This window comes from Hibiscus syriacus, unplaced genomic scaffold (assembly GCF_006381635.1).
Source record: "Hibiscus syriacus cultivar Baekdansim isolate YM2019G1 unplaced genomic scaffold, ASM638163v2 tig00112738_pilon, whole genome shotgun sequence".
In the NCBI taxonomy this organism is placed as follows: Eukaryota; Viridiplantae; Streptophyta; class Magnoliopsida; order Malvales; family Malvaceae; genus Hibiscus; species Hibiscus syriacus.
Genome location: NW_024063392.1, coordinates 4,222,603 through 4,241,040, shown reverse-complemented (window position 1 = coordinate 4,241,040; position 18,438 = coordinate 4,222,603). Strand labels below are relative to the sequence as shown.

The 18,438-nt window shown below is 35.1% G+C and overlaps 2 protein-coding genes and 1 pseudogene across 2 annotated transcripts; 1 reads left to right on the top strand and 2 right to left on the bottom strand.

Moving 5' to 3' along the window:
• The first annotated feature begins 2,744 nt into the window (after positions 1–2,744).
• On the top strand, positions 2,745–3,826 carry LOC120182941 (annotated as a pseudogene).
• A 2,987-nt stretch (positions 3,827–6,813) lies between these two features.
• On the bottom strand, positions 6,814–11,926 carry LOC120183051 (glutamate receptor 1.3-like). The gene is made up of 5 exons (XM_039187846.1): positions 11,695–11,926; positions 8,546–9,612; positions 8,136–8,448; positions 7,671–8,062; positions 6,814–7,179 (listed from the first exon to the last, which is right to left on the bottom strand). Exons 1-5 carry the CDS (start codon positions 11,924–11,926, stop codon positions 6,814–6,816), a joined length of 2,370 nt encoding a protein of 789 aa, XP_039043777.1.
• Positions 11,927–12,776: 850 nt separating this feature from the next.
• Positions 12,777–13,676, bottom strand: LOC120182828 (photosystem I reaction center subunit XI, chloroplastic-like). The gene is made up of 2 exons (XM_039187687.1): positions 13,415–13,676; positions 12,777–13,330 (listed from the first exon to the last, which is right to left on the bottom strand). Exons 1-2 carry the CDS (start codon positions 13,580–13,582, stop codon positions 12,839–12,841), a joined length of 660 nt encoding a protein of 219 aa, XP_039043618.1. The 5' UTR covers positions 13,583–13,676; the 3' UTR covers positions 12,777–12,838.
• Between the last annotated feature and the right edge of the window lie 4,762 nt (positions 13,677–18,438).

Sequence of the window (18,438 nt, the reverse complement as noted above, 5' to 3'; positions counted from 1 at the left end):
AGGGAAGATCCCAAAATTTTGGGGTGTCCTTTCAAGGGTTATTCGAATAAAATATTTTAACATTATTATTCGTTTTTATTAAGCTAATTAGATATATATATTATTATTTTTAAATAAAATGTTCTTGTCATTAGACATATTTATTTCAATGTATTTATATATATTTTAGTCAGATATAATATTTTCATTTAATGTACAAACATTCATTTTTTTTATTTATTTCATGTATTTATTCTTTTACCTCTGATTAGTTATTTTATTCATTTATCTATGTTTAGTTTCATTATACTCTATTGATATTTAATTTGTCTTTTATATATCACCTATTATTGTTACATTCATAAATCACACATTTGTTTTCTCAATTTCTAAAATGATCAAAGACATTGTTGTCTTACACCATGGGTTAACGAAATTATGTCCAACATGACTGGATTTTAATTTTCGTTAATTCACGCGGTAAAGGAACATTCTTTTTAAATAAAACCAAGTGAGTTAAGTCATTTTTTATCGATTCAAATATTTAAAAAATAAATTCACTCATTCTTGAAAATTCATTGAAGTAAAAGGATCGCAATTTAAAATTTTGAATTCAAATTTGTAAAATTTTACTATTTATAATTGAAAGGTACTAATTTTGGGCGTTGTGGGGATGATTATCCTTCCTCACGCATAATCGACTCCCGAACCCTTAAAAATGAATATTTGGTAAACGCATACTAATTTTTATCTTAAAAATGATTTTTCATAAAATTATTTTAAAAGATATTTTTAGGTAATCAACCTACCTAACCCAAAGGTCGATGGCGACTCTAAATTTCAAATTAAATACAAATCCAAATTTACCAAAATATAAGTATTTTTAAATTTAATTATTTATTAAAAAAGGGTTATGACAACCTTGGTTTGGGGGGATGAAGTAAGCTCCGTGATTTAGTGAATCAGTCTCTGTCACTGGCAAATGGTAGATCAGAGATCAATCAAATGGCCTTTGTTTGGGTGGGGAGAAGATTTATGGCCAGGAAAGTAGCATGCGGTATCGTTGCCTAGAAAATCTTGTAGTATCATTTTTAGTGAACTTGTTTATAACCCAACACTGTAAACACCGTATTTTTATGCCATTGAAATAGGTACATTGTAAAATTTTTTATGAAGAGTAACGGAAATTGTACGTGTACTGAGAACTGAGAGTTCTAGGGTTTTGTTCACGATTGGTCTTATATCGGCCACCATTTTTTCCCCATGATTTCAGTGCCAGAAAGCATAAACAGCAGTGGAAATATAAACCAAGAGAGTAGAAGAAACCAGTATGACCAGCGTCGCCACCGCATGAACCGAAGATTTACTCCCACAGGAAAACATCCCAAACCGGATCTCGATCACGTTCACCACCGACAGCATTAGAAACAAGCATTACAACAAAATGGGTTTTTAGCGGCGTTTTTGAACAAACGCCGGTAAATACTTGTGCTTTAGTGGCGTTTTTATATAAACGACGCTAAATAATGTACTTTAGTAGCGTTTGAAGCACAAACGCCGCTAAATTGTCGTACTTTAGTGGTGTTTTTGTATAAACGCCGGTAAATACTATACTTTAGTGGCGTTTTAAGCACAAACGCCGCTAAATTCTCATACTTTAGTGGCATTTTTGTTTAAATGCCGATAAATACTGTACTTTAGTGGCGTTTTAATCACAAACACCGCTAAATGCTCATACTTTAGTGGTGCTTTTGTTTAAACGCCGCTAAATACTATACTTTAGTGGTGTTTTAAGCACAAACACCGCTAAATGCTAGTACTTTAGTAGCATTTTAAGCACAAATGCCACCAAAGATTCGTACTTTAGTGGCGTTTTTATACAAACGCCGCCAAAGACCCAAACTTTAGTGGCGTTTTTTGAATAAACGCTGCAATTTATCAGTATATTAGTGGCTTACAAACGACGTAATGTTACAGTTTCTAAGTCCCACACCCTTTTTTTACCCTTTTTTATTTTTCTAGAGATGAATCTGGAATACAAATCCAAGAAGATGAAACCCCGAGATCCAGCGAAAGAAGCCAAGCTACGGACCTCCAAAAACCTAAAGGGGAGTACAAAAGGGGGAAATTTTATTCGCTTTGTCCTTCTCCTCCGCTTGAACCCTAGAAGAAGAAGAAACACCTAAAAGTTCCAGCTTTCTGCTTCTGCTTGCTTTAGAATTATCTCGAACTTTCTCTTATCTACCATTTTTATCGTTTTACTCCTTTCAATTCCTTTCCAATTCCCTTCCCTTCCAACCTTTCTCTCTCGCCCTTCATTTCACTGCTCAATTTCTCTTATTTTCCTTTTTTTTGTTTTAAATTTCGCGAGGTTTTGGTTTTTATTTGAATTTGACAATATTTTTGTATTCTTTTTATTGGTAGAGAAGCGTGAGTGAGTTGAATATAAAATGCATGTTAGATGGAGGTTCGAGAGAAAGTTCAGCTTCAATTAGGCTGCGTTGAAGAGGAAACTAAACGTTTAGCCATGATTCGTGAGGTAACTTTGAACAAAATTTTACCTTTCTCCCATTGTTTCTATATAGCTTATGTTTCACTATTCACGGATTTTTGTTGTGGGTCTGTGTTTTTAAATGGAAAAACAAGCTTTTGGACTGTTAAAAAATGGGAAACTTTGTTGGGTTTTTACTATTTTGATACTTTCTTCTACAAGTGTATTGTGGGTTGAACTGAAAGCGGTCTCTTAACCGAATGAAATTTCAAGCTGAAAAGGCGACATTTTCTCTGTCTTGTTGCCTTTCTTCTTACAGAACTCTGGGTTTTGTCAGGGATATAAACAAAGGAGATTACTTGATATTGTTCTTCAAACTCATCAGCTAATGGGGAAGCATCAGCCTTTTCTAAAGGAGAGACCACTTGGTAAATATTATATTTTCGAGATTATAATTGTTTTTTTTTAATATTTGCAGAGCAACAACAAGAAGAATCAAAAACTATTTTAACCAAATACCCAGATCGAGTTCCTGTAAGTTTTAATTATATATTTGTCTTAATTCATCCCAAAGCATTACACTATGTGTAATTAAGATAAGCATATGAACTGCAATATGGTCAAGTCTATTGGAATCTCTGATCGAACAGATTTTGGTCCGGAAATAGTTTGTTGGTGTGTGTAACATCACACGAGCTAGGAATTGTTCTCTTCGGATGTCGTTGTGCCAAAAAGTGATTGTTAAAGAGCTGCGCTTCGGCTCAACGACACCCAAAGTGATTGTTTATTACCTTTTGCATGCCTTCCATGTGTTTGTTTATATCTCCAGGTGATGATTGAAAGATATTCAAGGATAGACCTCCCATGTATAGAGAAGAATAAGTATTTTATTCTTCTTTTCTTGTCATTTCTTTGTTAATAGAGTTTGAACACCAAGCTTGGTGATTGTTATTAATTGGTTTCTTGTAACTATCATGTTTTCTTGACTCTCAAGGTTCCTGGTTCCTCGAGACATATCGGTGGGTCAGTTCATTCACATTCTAATTAGGAGGCTGTAGTTGAGTCCTGGAAAAGCTCTCTTTGTGTTTGTGAACAACACATTGCCTCAAACAGGTAAAAGAACATATGTATTCATGGATGGTTCTTGCTTACCGATCGATTAATCGGAACTTGTTGACCCTTTTTCGTTTTATAATTTCGACGATTAACATCTGCAGTAAGTCTCATGGGGTCTGTCTATAATTCTTTCAAAGATGAAGATGGGTTTCTCTACATGTGTTACAGAACTGAGAAAACTCTTGGCTAAAACTCTCATCTCTATCTTTAAACTACAATGTAAACATTGCCAAATATATATATGTACATGTATATCAGATCAAAGTTTTTAGCTTTAACTTACCTTAGTTGGCCTACAATAAGTGTCTGGTTGCTTCATTATCTTGTTCTATTGCAGTAAATATATATATCAGTGAGATAACATTCGCTTCACATCTTTTTAAAGTATTTTATTCATTAACTTATTAGATTAGCATTCAAAATTAAGCCTAATTTAGAAGTTAGCTGAGGATTAAGACGCCTTTTGTTATCTTCCATGCTAGTCAAATTTATTTATCATGTCAACCTATAAATAGTCTTGTTCACCTTAATCATAACACCAACATTAAAGGTCTGTATACCGCAGCACTCTTTGTTTCTTTATTTTTTGAGGTTGCGCTTCTTAATTACTGTATTGGTTTAACATAATTCACTTTTATGTGTATCTATTAGGAGTATGTTGTTGAGGATGTTGATGGTGAAATGACTGGATCTGACTGGTCTCCTCCTCTCCCTGCTGAGCACGTCCAGCAGCTGAAAACTCTTGGCCTTCTGTAAGTTTAGAACTGCATATTGTCAATTGACAGAAACATCATAAAACTATGGGTTGGCTCCGTATTTTGGTATGTCAGCCTTCACAATAGGCTACTGAATCCTCTTTATACCTAGAAAAAAGAGTTTGATGCCGTTATCAAGCCAGAAGTTCTGCAAAGGTTGTCAATATCGTTATCATTTAGTTAGAATTATGTGAATAATTATGTGTGAGATTCTTAATCTTCGTTTGCCAGATTCCATGCTCCTTTTGAAGTTTACCATTAGTTTTACTTGAGGAAACTAGAGCATGGAATGTAACCGACAACATGTTTCAAACACGAATTTCATGTTAATGATTTTCTGCCAAATATTAGTATCCTTGTAGAGATATTTTTCTTTCCCTGAGAGTGGTTTTTCTTGTATAACCTATTTCAATAAAAATAAGTTCCTGTAATATGTACCCATAAATATATTATTGAAACTAAAAATTTGCAGTTTATGATGGTACATATTTCATGAATCATTACACATGGATTCTGAAGGCAAGAAATTTGGAGGAGGTAATATTGTTTAGAATCATGCTTTTTCTTCTAGTTTATCTTCTTGTAATATATTGTCTCTGAATCCATTGTTTTCATTGTTGCTTGAATTGAAAGTACATTTCTGATGAAAAAATCAACTGAAGTTGCATGCCAAAAGGAAAATTGCCACTAGAAGATTGTTTTTTATTCTAGTGAACAATGTTTTTATTCTATTGAAAGAGAAAGAACCTAGAATAAATTCTAGTGATCAATCTTGAACTATGTTACATTTTAATTTAATTTTATAAAATTTGATTTATTTTTAACATAATTTGTGTCGTAATTAAATTTTAAGTTTATTGTTATTAGATAATGATATAGAATATTAAATTTTCATAATATAAAGTAGAAAATGATATATGCGAAATCAGTTAACTATAGTGGCGTTTGTAAATAAAAGCCACTAAAAGTCAGGTTCTTTTGTGGCGTTTTGTGAAGAAAACAACACTAATGACCACATATTTGTGGCGTTTTAAAAAACAAACGCCGCTAAAGATAAGGTAATTCTTAAAAACGCCGCTATAGATCTTGATATTTTGCGGTGTTTTAAAGAAAAATGCCGCTATTGAGCTTGACCTTTTGCGGCGTTTTAAATAGAAACGCCGCTATAGAGCTTGACCTTTTGTGGCGTCTAGACCTATTGCGACATTTTTCAAAAAAATATGTCGCTATAGAACTAGACTTTTTGCAGCGTTTTTTGTTCACAAATGCGCTACCTTTTGCGGCGCTTCGTGCGGCGTTTTTATATACTCCGGGAAAGTTTTTAGTGGCGCTTAAAAATGCCGCTATAGAGCTAAAAACGCCGCTAAATGCCTTTTTTGTTGTAGTGAAGCACCCCACAACTGATCCGACAGTCGAACCCATCATCCCAAACCGCAAAACTTTGAGGTTAATGTGGGCTCTGAATGCTTCATCCATATCTTTGTTGTTCAACAAGTTGATGGTAAGTTTGAGACCCTAAACTACCAGGGACGAGAAAAGGAAGAAACTGAAGGAGACAACGTCGAAGACAAGGAGCTTTTTAGCGACCTCAATGTCGGCGTCGCATGGGGCTCGATTCTCCAGGCTGTGCTGACCCGGAGTAGTTAAAGAAAGGCCGTCCAAGGCCGTGACGTGAACGCTTATCATTGATGATGACGAAATAAAGGGTGTTGAAGTCAATCTTCTGGAGTTACCGTCGTTGGTGTGATGGTCTTTCGTGTGCTGCTCCGATCTGGAAAACAGATGAATTCAGAGTGTCAATGATCTTAAAACAAAACAGAAAGCTTCCAGATTCCATTGAAAATGGAAATTTTACTCATTCATTATTGAATCTTTGGAAATTGGGTCGTCGTGTTGTTTGAAGGGTTCCTGGTACAGAGGAAGCCAATTGGCCAAGGTTGGCCCAGATTTCCCCATTTTTTATTGCTTGGAGGAGCTTATTTTCTGTTTGTTTAGGGAAGAAAATTGGGTGGGAAAAAGACAGATGCTTTGCTTTTGGAATTGTTGAAAGAAAGTAGGGAACTTTGACACTGGAAACATAAATAGAAGTATTGTGTTGTTTCTCTTCTGCAAGTAACGACTGTGTTGGTCAAATTCCAGTTATGATCCTTTTATTGTACTTAAATTTAAGATTTAACCCTGTACCTCAGAGTTTAACATAATTGATCTTTTTACTTGTATAATATTGGAAAAGTCCAAAGATCTGATACTCAAGCAAATGAAATTGTATCATTCTTTTTTACTGGTTCAGTAACAAATAATTTTACAGCAAATTATGGATCATTGGCTGTTTAACGAAGTTATTTTCTAAAACTATTTTTAATCGTTTTCAAACCATCTTAATCGACGTCAAAAATTCATTATATACTTGTTTATCAAAAAATAACTTTAATATTTTATCTATACAATGAAATGGAATAAAGTTGATGAAGTTCATACATTGCCCAGCTCTGGGTATATTACATTGGCATCTCTTCTGCTCTTGAAAATAACCATACAAATACACTGTTTCACAATCTCAGGTCGTCCCCATTTCTTCATAATATGAAAGTTTCTGTAGATCAAAGAAGCAAAGAACAAGAGAAAGGCTAAAGCCGTGAAGGTTCCACTGATAAGAAACAATCCCCGAAAGTCACCTACCGTCAGCGGGTTCACACTGCTGGAACTATCCCCCGAATCAAAACTAGTTGTGGGGCTTTTGAACCACGCGTTCTCCAGCATTTGGAGCCGTCCATCCTGTCTGAGCTTTTCGATCTCCCTCGACATGTCTCTGCCCATGGATGAACCTTTGGGAAATGCCTGAAAATTTCACCTCAAAGTTTAACACTAGTAGGCCTGATATATACCCCGCAAAATTTTATGTTGGAAAATAGGTAAGTTTCGAAAATTTTAAGAAAGACGAACTTCGATCTATCCTTGCATGCACGCGGTGGCGGAACTAGTGCCCATGGTCCCCCAAAAAATTTTAAAAATATAATTTTGTCCTTTAAATTTCAAAAAAATTAATTTAGCCCCCCTCAAATTTTCTAGAAATTCATATTAAATTTTAAAATTTTGAACACTCTTAATTAAATTCCCTCCCATAAATTTAAAATTTTCTCATTAAAGTCTATCAAAATTTAAAAAAATTTAGTTATACCCTACTTTTTTTGAAAAATGTAAACTAAACACTTTAAAAAAAATTAAAATTTTAATTTAAATCTCTAAATTTGTTTTAAGTTGATCCTTCAAACTCTATGACCAAGCTCGGCCACTGCGTGCACGTGTATGAGGAGTACTTGGTGACTTACAAAGCCGAAGCCGTTAGTGGTGGGCATGACGGGGCCGATCATGGAATAACGTGATGGGTATTTTTCTAGGAAGATCTTGATGTATGGCATCTCATCGATTATAGCCGAGACGCCACCGTTTTTACTTCCTTCCGATAAAGCTTTCGCAAATTCCTCCGGGGAAGTAAGCCATATAGATGTGGAACTAGAGCTTTCGAAGTTTAGATTTCCGATGACTTCTTGGGTGACCGGACCTGTTCTGTGTCCTATGCTGCTCATCTTGGAGTTTAACTCGATATGTTGGACCGTCATCATTGATGTTAACGTGGCTGTGTAATTGGAGCCTAATATGAACACCACGAACACCCATAAAAGAACGACGGATCTCGACAAGTTGCTTGATAATTTCTCCCCTGCATTTGCATTCAGAACAGATAATCATTTTTCCTTCTTGGGAGAGTAAGATGGAAGTTTGAGAATGCTTACAATGAGCAAAAACGAGGATGGAGAAGGAGAACCTAAACATCCTTTCAATCTGTCCGTTCGATTGCGGGGTTTGCTCGACAAACGAAGGGCGTTCGATCAGCCAAATAACCGAAGCTGTCAAGACATAAACTCCGACAATCGTAAGCCAGAGTCCTCCGGTGAGTGGTTTTAAGAAAATCCACAAGTTTCTGCTGTCCTTGGGATTTTTCTGAATAACCATTCCCACCCCCATGTCCGTGTATGGCAAAGTAAAATCCACGTACAAAGATCTGTTTGCTGTAATCGTTATGTCGCCGACAACAGCATCATACTTCTGTTTTGTTTATCCAACATGTAATAAAAAAAAAGATACCACAAATCAATGAACATAAGTTTGCACAAACGAACCAGATATAATTTAAGAACCATACCTGGAGATATACTTGGTAGACGAGTTCATTGTATGTCTCACCAATGTTCGGGTTGTTATATTCGAATGGTACAAACTGATATGGCATTTGGTACTTCAAACCGTCCATTGCGGCTCTGAAAACATCTATGCAGAAACCAGAGGCAATGGTTGAATTGGTCTGAAGATCACGGTCCACTTTCAGCAATTGTGTGAACCCATTCGTTACGGGAACGCCAATATTTAGGATCTTACTCCTCATTTGCATCATTCGACCTTTGGGAATGGTTGAAGTCCCACCAGGCCAGATTATCGTTTCGAGGTCGCCACCAGTGCCGTTGGTCAAACTAGAGAACAGATGCCTTCGATGAGTGGATCCGTGTAATTCAATGGTGATTTCGCCTGCAGATGTCCAAAAGCCAACTCTTCTTTCCCTTCCACCCATCACATTAACTATTTCGAAAGTACTGCTTGTGCTTACCTTCCCATGAATGAAGTAGTCAAAATTCTTCATCATCTCTTGCATATCAAACTCCTTATTGCAGAGCTCTTTTGATTCTGTAGTTTTATAAGACCTGAAACCGATGAATCCTTGCATCGATTCAAACACCGATGAATCATTCAAATTTAGTTTCAACTGGTTCATGGTCTTAGAAGTCACGATCCACGCATACCCTTGGCCGATCATTCCCAACCCTTTCGCTTGTTCGAAAAGACGAGATGCCAAGACGTGGGATGCATGCACGACAAATACCGATCTCTGCATTGCTCGGAGCCTATGAAGTTCTTCGATGATATCATCATCTTCAGATGAAGCAGACACTGCGGTTTTATACGCAGACTGAAACTTTGTCTCTTCAAAGAAATCACTCCAATTGTCATTATCTTCGTGGATGAGGGCAACGTCTTCCCATTCATGTAATTCTATGAAAGCAGCAATTGCTTTCGCTTCTGCAGATTCAAGTCGTGAAATAGAGATTACTGGGACTTTGGTGTCATCTCCAATTTCAGCCAAATATTTTGCTTCCAACTTTGAATTTTGCGCAAGGAGTATGACCCCGACTTTGTCATTTTCCAAGAGGTTGAAAGCTGGATTTTCATAATATAAAGGTGAAAACTTTATTCAAAATTTTTAGCGTATAAATGTTGGTCTACGGACGAAAGTCCAAACCAATTAGATTTTAATATTAGTCTATTAGATATTAGGATAGATTGCTTATTGGTGACCAAATTATTATCATTTTTCTATTCGGGTTATTGAATTTCTTTTTAAAAAATTCACTAATGTTATATATGTGTTTTTTTGTCATTAATAGATAAATTTCCGATAAACTTAAAGAAGATGGCAACCTGATAAATATAATAATAGTTTTAATCTCTAAAACTTATATATTTTATCAATTTGGTCATATTTTAAAATAATTTAATAAATTTAACTCTTAATATTTAAAATTTATATCAATTTGGTCCTCCTTATATTTCTCTATGTTAATTATATTTTCTAAATTCAAATTTCAATAGAAATCATTACCAACCACCATTGATGGTTGTCAATAACAATCATTAAACCTCAAAATGTATAAAATAATACCTTTTTGATCGGTAAAAGTGTTTGAATAATGCAATGGAAGAAAAAAAAATTCTTCACATATTGTAGTCGAACAATTATTTGCTTAAATAGGGTGATTGCTACAGTGACCACTATAGGTCTCTAGGAGCACATGGCGGCCTCCATAGGTCTCCAGGAGCACATGACGACCTATGGAGCACATGGCGACCTATGGAGCACATGGCAACCTATGGAGCACTTGACGACCTATGGAGCTGCAACAGCGAAGGAAGAGAGAAGAGTTGCTGTAACAGAGGAGGCTTTGTCGCAAGGAGCACTTGGCGACCAATGAGGTCACTGTAGCAAATATCTCAGTTCAAGAAAAAATTTGGGTAGAATCCTATATGGGGATTTTTTTTCCAATGCCCTACAAGGGCGAGGAAGCCCTTTTTGACATTTTAAACGTGAATTCAATGCTCGTAACTCTACAAATCTAGTATAGAACTCTTCAATTTCATGTTGTTTAATATTTAAATACAACTTTTAGATTGACGTAAAATCTCAATTATGGCTCCTCATTGGCGAACACTTCCATCGTTATTGTGAAACGACTCTACAAGGCCTCTAAACTTGAGGTAGGTTGACTATTGAGCCCACTCTAGCTCAGCCGCACCACCCGGGGTGTGCCACTCGATAAGCAAGTTATTATGGTGAATCGTTGGAGCAATAGAGAGGCAGTAGATAAGATAAAATAAGGGTTTGGTCTCCCGATGGAATAGAATTGCGTAAGGACCGCAGTACTCATTAGGAGGTCGAACCAATGACCTATGGAAGCACAGGGTACCTTGTCCCCATATATAGGAAATGCAACAGTGTCCCGAAGTCGAACCGAATCCGTAAACGACCTCACTTCTTTAAGGTTTTTTTCCCCTTGATTTTTTGTACTTGGAGAGGCAGGTTTCAGTAGATCAAGAATTGGTGAAGATATTAGGGAATAAACATAGGGGAAAAAAGAGAAGTGATACGGAGGAAGAAGAAAGAAGATTAAAACTTTGGAGTTTGACCTAAATATTTGATGACTTATTTTAAATTACGATCTGATTTATAAAGTATATAAACTTTAGAGATTAAAACTATTATTATATGAGGTTATGTCATCATCTCCAAAGTTATAAATGATAATAGTTTGGTGATGGATAGAGTAATTTACCCTAATATGAACATAGATACGTACGTATACTTGGATAATGGAGCAACAGCTTGCCCTAGATTTTTGCATGAAAATTTCGTCTGCATTAATTACTCTAACTTGTCGGTAAAATGGACCACTAACGCGAAGATTTAATATTTATATGGAGTATATAATAAATGCAATATAGTTGAGAGAAATATTTGATACAAATCCAATAATTAGAATATGAAGATGGAAACTCAAATTTTGGAATATAGCAATAAAAAATAATAAGTTTTGTAGAAAATAATAAGTTTGACTAAATCATTCATATATCTAAGCCTTTCGAGTTTATACTTCACAAAATATAAGTAAAACATATTTTAAACCACTAAGCATATCATCGATTAAGTAAGAGTAAGATGGCTGGAGGCAACGAGAGGTTAATTACCGGCGGATAAAGCAAGGAAAGGGTTCCCTTTGGAGTCTCTGGTGTGGAGTTGATATGAGCTATTGAATCCGGAAATCGCCTTGGAAACGCAGTTGCGGATGATGTTCCCCTCCCTCGATCCCACATCGACGATTAACCCAACACCAACCGCCTGTCTAATAACACCATCTTCGCCGCTTAGTTCACCCAGGAGAGTAAAGCAGAAAGCAAATAAGAGCAACACTTGCTTCATCATTGAATATCTGTTGCTTTTGTGCTTGGTACATCCACTGGTTTTTGTTCAATATGTAATGGAATATATATATAGGCAATGTAAAAGTAAGAGGTTGACTTTGTAAATCTGACCAACCGCCTATAGCTTTGTCTCTGTGTGTTTTTCTACGGGTCGGTTCATCTTTGAGTTTCTAGACGACCCAATTTTAAGAGTGGAAGTTTTTTGAAGGGGTAATCTCCATTGCCACGATGCTTCGTTTATTGTCTTCCTATATAGGCTTGACCCTTTAATTAAACAACAAAATTCCCTATCCCCTCTCTACGCTTCACTCAGATTTGACTTTCATCTCGTCCAACTTTTCTTAGCTGATTAAACAAACAAATCCTTTTTGGATTCATGATCATATAACATATTAAACTTTTGATGGTAGAGAATAAAATCATTAATATGGTGCTCAAGAATCATTAACTAGAAAAGGAAGAAGGAAATGAATAATAGACGATAAAAAGGAAAAGATAAAAGTTGATAGTAAAACTGACGGTTGATTTGAATAAAGTTTATTAATGCACGTGATACTATATTATTGGTGAGGCATACAAAAGGGACAGAGGAATTTTGATCCATTTTAGTGAGATATAAAATCTAAAAATGTTGTTTAAATTCTAAAAATTCTAAATTGTCTAAAGATAATTATTTAATTAATTTTTATTAATTAATTCAATTTCTCCTCTCTTTCTCTCTCTCGATTAATGGGTATTTGAAGGTTTCTCTTAACCTTCAATCAAGTCTTTGCAAGTGCCGAGAGACCTTCCTCTTTTGGTTTGAAAGTTCTAAATGTAGTTGATAACTCAACATTTGTTCCCAATGGTAGATCCAAAATACATAGATTTACATTAAGAAAGCACTCAAAGTTAAACGCATGGATACGATCTATTTAACGAAGTAAGGAAGGTCGAGGACATAGAGAAGGAAGTAAGCCCAAATGACACCCGATATTCCTCCAAAGAAGAACCCTCCGGTGAATTTTGCCCATCCATCTGCTGTTTGCAACTGGTCGGGCTCCTTCTTCCTCCCCGTCAGGGTTAGGCTCGGCGCTGTCGACGGCTCTCCTTCGTTGAACGATGCAACGCCATACATCGTCAAGCAAATGCTGAGGATTACGACTAGACCCGCAGCTGCCAATGACCCGGCTTGTCCTGCAACAGCTGTGTTCCTCAGAGGGCCCGCCTTAACGAATGGGCCCACTAGGAGGAAGCCGTGGGCTAGACCCACCTCCACGCCTCTGAGAAGTGGGTTCACTGCCGTCCTGTATGCCGGAAGGTTGGAGAGGTACCAAGCGATCAAAGGGCTTGATGTGATCGGAGTCTCCAAGCTTCCAATGAAAGGGTCACCGTTGATGGGTTGGATCACTTGATATGTTGGCTGCAATGAAAGGAGAAAGGCTTAAAAAAACATATTCAGTTATCTAACTCTCACCGATGATGGGGTTTAAGAGCTTTTACATACCTTATCAGATTGAACAGCTTTGACGGTGAAGCAAGGGGTTCGTATCTTGGCGGGCGAGGCTCTGAATGGAGCACCGGAAATTCCCTTGGGCACTGCAAGCGCTCTCGTAACAGATGATGTGAAGCTGCTCATCAGCTGACTCGCCATTGGAGAACAAGTGGTAGCCATCGGTTAATCAAAGTCTGAAAAAACAAAGGGACTTTAGAAGATGAACTTTAATTTTGTAGACATAGAGTGAAGAGAAGATGGGGGCAAAGAGTATCAATATCTGGTGAAGTTGTGGCCATGGAAGGAGATGTGTTCATATTTTTAATTGGTGGAGAGGATGTGAGAATCTTATCTCTTATCCATCCATCTATCGCAGCACCATATGTTGCTTACATGTCACACAATCCAAACCTTTTGATGTTTTATATCTCCATTTTTGTTTAATTTTAAATAAAAATATATAATATAATTTATTTTATTAATAAAAAAGAAAAAGAGGAATATGTGGAGGAAGGACTGAGGATGCCATTCAACTACACTAAACTGGATCTGAGTGTGGGGGTAGATCCTCAAATACGAACCTATTAAATCCATATAAAACTGTATTTTCACGGCTAAAGCTTGATTAAGACTAATTAATCAATTTAATTTGAGAGATTAATTCTGAAACTGAACATTATCGCAATCATCGTAATTAATTTTCTGAGTAAATTACATATTTAGTATTTAAACTATAAATTTTGATATATTATAATACCTAAATTTTTATTTTTTTAAATCATATTTGAAGTTTAATTTTATTTCATTTTGATACCCAATTCAAAATTTAACGTTAAGTTTTGAAATTCTTTTTTGAAAATGTAGGTATCAAAACAAGTCAAAACTAATAGTTTATGTATTAAATGTGATAAGTTTTTAACAATGATGTACTATAATGAAACAAAAATTAAATGTGTTTATGTATTAAATATGTATAGGTAAAAAAAGTAATTAATGCGTAATTTACCCTTAGTTTTTTTTTTTATCTATTTATAACGTTTTTGGTTAAGATTGTTTTTATGCAGCAGTTTGAGAGAGTAAAGACCGAAGAACACAATTGCACTTTGTGATGGGGAGGGCTACTAGCCAGCCAACTCTGAATTTGGAGACGATGCTAACCTTAGATGCAAAAGCTCGTAGTTAAGTTTAAATCCAAAATAACCGCAAACCGAATTGAAAAAAATCGATCACTCCAAAATAATCTGAACGTGGAATTTCAAAAGCCTAAAATAATCCAATCCTAGAATTACTTTTGAAAGTATCCAAACTTACCTTTGGGCATGCATGATCAATTAGCCTCTCCTACCTAAGCGTATGTAGCCAACACCTAAACATAGCATATGAATATCATCCTATTCGGACGCACCATCCCTCTCATTCTTGTGCAAATTCAGCAATCCATACGAAAATTACAGCAAATCAAAAATACCAAAGCATAAAACAGGGGGAAAAAAATGGATGTCCCTTTTTTCCCATATGTATGGGGTAAGGGGGAGGTAAGATAGTAGGCTGCCCCCAACACCAGGTTGAGAGCAGCTTCCGTAGGAGACCTCCAAATTATGAAATGCCCTCCGTGGGACTTGATCCCACGACCTCAAGGTTTAGAACCTTGTGCTCTACCAACTGAGCTGGATGGCTATTTCCATAAAACAGGGGACATACATATAAAACAGACTGCATATTTTAGAGGATTAAAATATCTTCGTCTACACCAGATTAAAATTAACAACTCTTTGTTTCATTTTTTGTTTTTGTTTTTTTAACACTAATCCATTCATACACTGCACATGTTTGGAAATTAGTAAAGATACTCAGCCTGATACTGGTACCCATTTCCGAAGTAGTTCCCATGAATGGGAGAGAAGTTGTAGGTGGCAGAACCAAGAGGAGAGTGGCTGTGGTTCTCAGCAGGTCCAGGATAAACACAGGGTCTGTCGTACATGTACCTATTGGTGACTCTTGGATAGAATGTTTTGTCAACAGCTACGTTAGTGACTCGGGGACCATGTCCAGCACCATTGGAACGGGGCCTCTTGGGTTGAGGTTTTGCAGCTTCAGCTGCCCTCTTCTTGTCTGCCTTAGCCTTCTCTAACAGGAGAACCCGCTTCTGAAGTGGATCAACAGGGTATTGCTCCTCAAGATTATGCTCCTCAATGCACTTGATCGCCACCTTGAGAGCGGTCAACTCTCTCTCAATAAATTCAGTCTGATAATTCAGAAGACGGTATTTCATTCTTTTAGAAAATGCAGCAGGAAAAGAATTGAAAAGAAAAAGGCTCAAGAGCATCATTATTGGCAACGCATACTCATATATTCACGTTGCAAGAACCAATCGGCACATGCAAATAGATTTAAGAAAAATAGTGTCATTTTGCTGAAGTCGGTTGAAGTAGGAACTAACTAGCCAAACCATATTCAACAGTAATGTTGATGTCACACGGATATGGACGATAAAGGATGGGGTGGCTATCCAATTGGGTAGTGGGTGCGGAGATGGATTTTATAATGTATCCGTGTGGGCGAGTGTGGATTTAAAAAATTTATCCGTCATAGATAGTGGGTAGGTGATAGATACAAAAATATTAAGTTGGTATGAGAATGAGAGAAGGGGGTATTCGCACCCGCCCCGCCTGTTTTCCATCCTTATTCACTAATGGTCTAATAGAAGTAGTAGATCAGCACTTGATACTTTCAAAATAAAAACATAAAAATAACCATTTAAATCTATCTTCTAGATCATATCACATACAACAAACATAAAAAAAATGTGTTTATATCAACTAAATCAACGTATGCTATACTTTTTGAAATATACTTCATTATGGGTATAGACACAAAGTGCCCACCAAAATGAATGACACGGATAAATTTTTCTGATCCATACTCTGCAAAGTGAAAAAGTCAACCATATCAATTAGTATCATTAAGTTATCAATAAATAATTTATTGCATTTAGTACAAAAATTATACACATTTCAAACATATTATTTTTTATAACAAAGCAAATAAAATTATAAATACTACATTTAAAAAGCATTTCAAATGTCACCTACACAAATGCCTTCAACAAATTTTATGCAAGCAAACCTAAAACATACTATTTTATTGCAACCAAACCCTAAAACATATTGTTTTATTGCAACTAAACCCTAAAACAATATTAATACATACTGTCAGAACCGTCTTTCGGGTGGACCCAGAATTGGGCTTCAACTTGGATTAAATGATTAGAGTTACCACCGATCATTTATTTTAAGAACAAATGGGTTGATCAGATACCTTATTTATTACCTCATCTACATCTTACCAGTGATATGTCGGATTCGGGAGTCGGTTACAGTCAAGGAAGGGTTAACACCCTAAAACTGCCTTTTTGGTACTACTTAATTTCTAGTTGTCTTAATTACGAAAATTGAAAGTTAAATTAAAAAAAAGGTAAAAATTGATCCAAATTACTTACCTATAATAGACTTAAACGAAAACCCTTAAAAGATAGAAATACTAGACTTGTAATGAAGCACAGAATCAAATTAAGGTAAAAAATGCATCAATATGGAGATAATAAACACAAACAAAATAAAGAAAAAAAAGAAAAAAATAAAATATAAATAAAGCTAAAAATAAGGAAAAATAAATTAATAACCAAAACTAAAAATAAGGAACAATGGAAGAAATAATTAAATAAGGGAGACAGAAGTAGAAATACAACAAACATAAAAATAAAAAAATAGAAAATAAAATTTTAAGAAGAAAAATAAAAACAATATATATATACATGTAAAATGAAAATGAAAGGATCAAAAACAAATAAACTAAAAAATGAACATGTAAATATATATATATATATATATATATATATATATATAAATTAATAGGTATTTAAAAATAATAATGAGAACAAACAAAATAAAGAAAAGAGAAAAAATAATAAAAAAAGAAAACAATCACTTCACCGAAAAAGAAAAAAAAGTAAAAGTTTGGTGAAGGAGAGATGACGGAAAAGAAGAAAAAAAAGGAGGAGGGGGCCTAGCTAATAAATGTGAGGTGTATATAATATAGTATTTACTGAAATAAGTAAAAACAATAATAATAAAAAAATACAATACATATATATAAAATATTAGGTAAAAACAACAACAACAACAATAATAAGGTAAAATATACATATACATATACATATATATATATATATATATATATATATATATATATATATATATATATACACACATAAATAAAAAATAGAAGTAAATAAAAATAAAAAAATAAATAATAGTAATAATAATAAACCAAAAATAAAAATATTAAAAATAAAGAAGATAAAATAAAAATATAATATATATATATATATATATATAATAAGAGGGTTAATTTGAAATAAAATCAAAATTGGGGTCAATTTAAAAGGAAATTCGGGATTAAATTGAATGAAATTGCCCAAAATAAAAGATTCAAAAAATGGGGAACCAAAAACACAATTCCCCTTTTTTTTAATGAAAAACACGCAGATCTAGTAAACCCGGGTCAAGTCGGCGGGTGCTCCATGGGTTGGGTATAAAACCCAATCCTATAAACAAAGTTTCATTTTTAAAACATCCCCAAAACCGATTAAAAGCCCCCTTTTGTTTTCTCTTAATTGTTCATGGGGTGTTCTTCATCAAACGAAGAACACCACCGTGGTTTCCAGATTCTGGCTGGCCGCTGTGCCGTTCATCGACGGTGGTCGGGAGGCTAGATTTGGATCGAAAGATTTTTATTCTTCCCCATTTTTTCATTGGCGTCACCCTCCTTTGGGTCAAAAAAACAAACAAAAGAAAGAATGGAAGCATCATGCAAGCGAGATGGGCAATAAAAAATGTAAAAATTGTACCTTTTATTTCGAATGGGTTTAGAAATTTTTTACAACTTTTTCGCTTCGATTTCTCAGAAACTTTTGCGTATTTCTCTAGTATTTTCCTCTCCCTCTTGTGTTTGATTTACATCCTATTTATAATGCT

Bases quoted from the DNA above. Each gene is read 5' to 3' on its own strand.
- LOC120183051 (XM_039187846.1), bottom strand. From the start codon at position 11,926: ATGAAGCAAGTGTTGCTCTTATTTGCTTTCTGCTTTACTCTCCTGGGT. The intron at 8,449-8,545 runs GTATGGTTCTTA...TAAACAAAACAG, and splicing joins TCTACCAAGTATATCTCCAG to AAGTATGATGCTGTTGTCGG. The intron at 8,063-8,135 runs GTAAGCATTCTC...ATGCAAATGCAG, and splicing joins CATCCTCGTTTTTGCTCATT to GGGAGAAATTATCAAGCAAC.
- LOC120182828 (XM_039187687.1), bottom strand. From the start codon at position 13,582: ATGGCTACCACTTGTTCTCCAATGGCGAGTCAGCTGATGAGCAGCTTC. The intron at 13,331-13,414 runs GTATGTAAAAGC...CTTTCATTGCAG, and splicing joins AAGCTGTTCAATCTGATAAG to CCAACATATCAAGTGATCCA.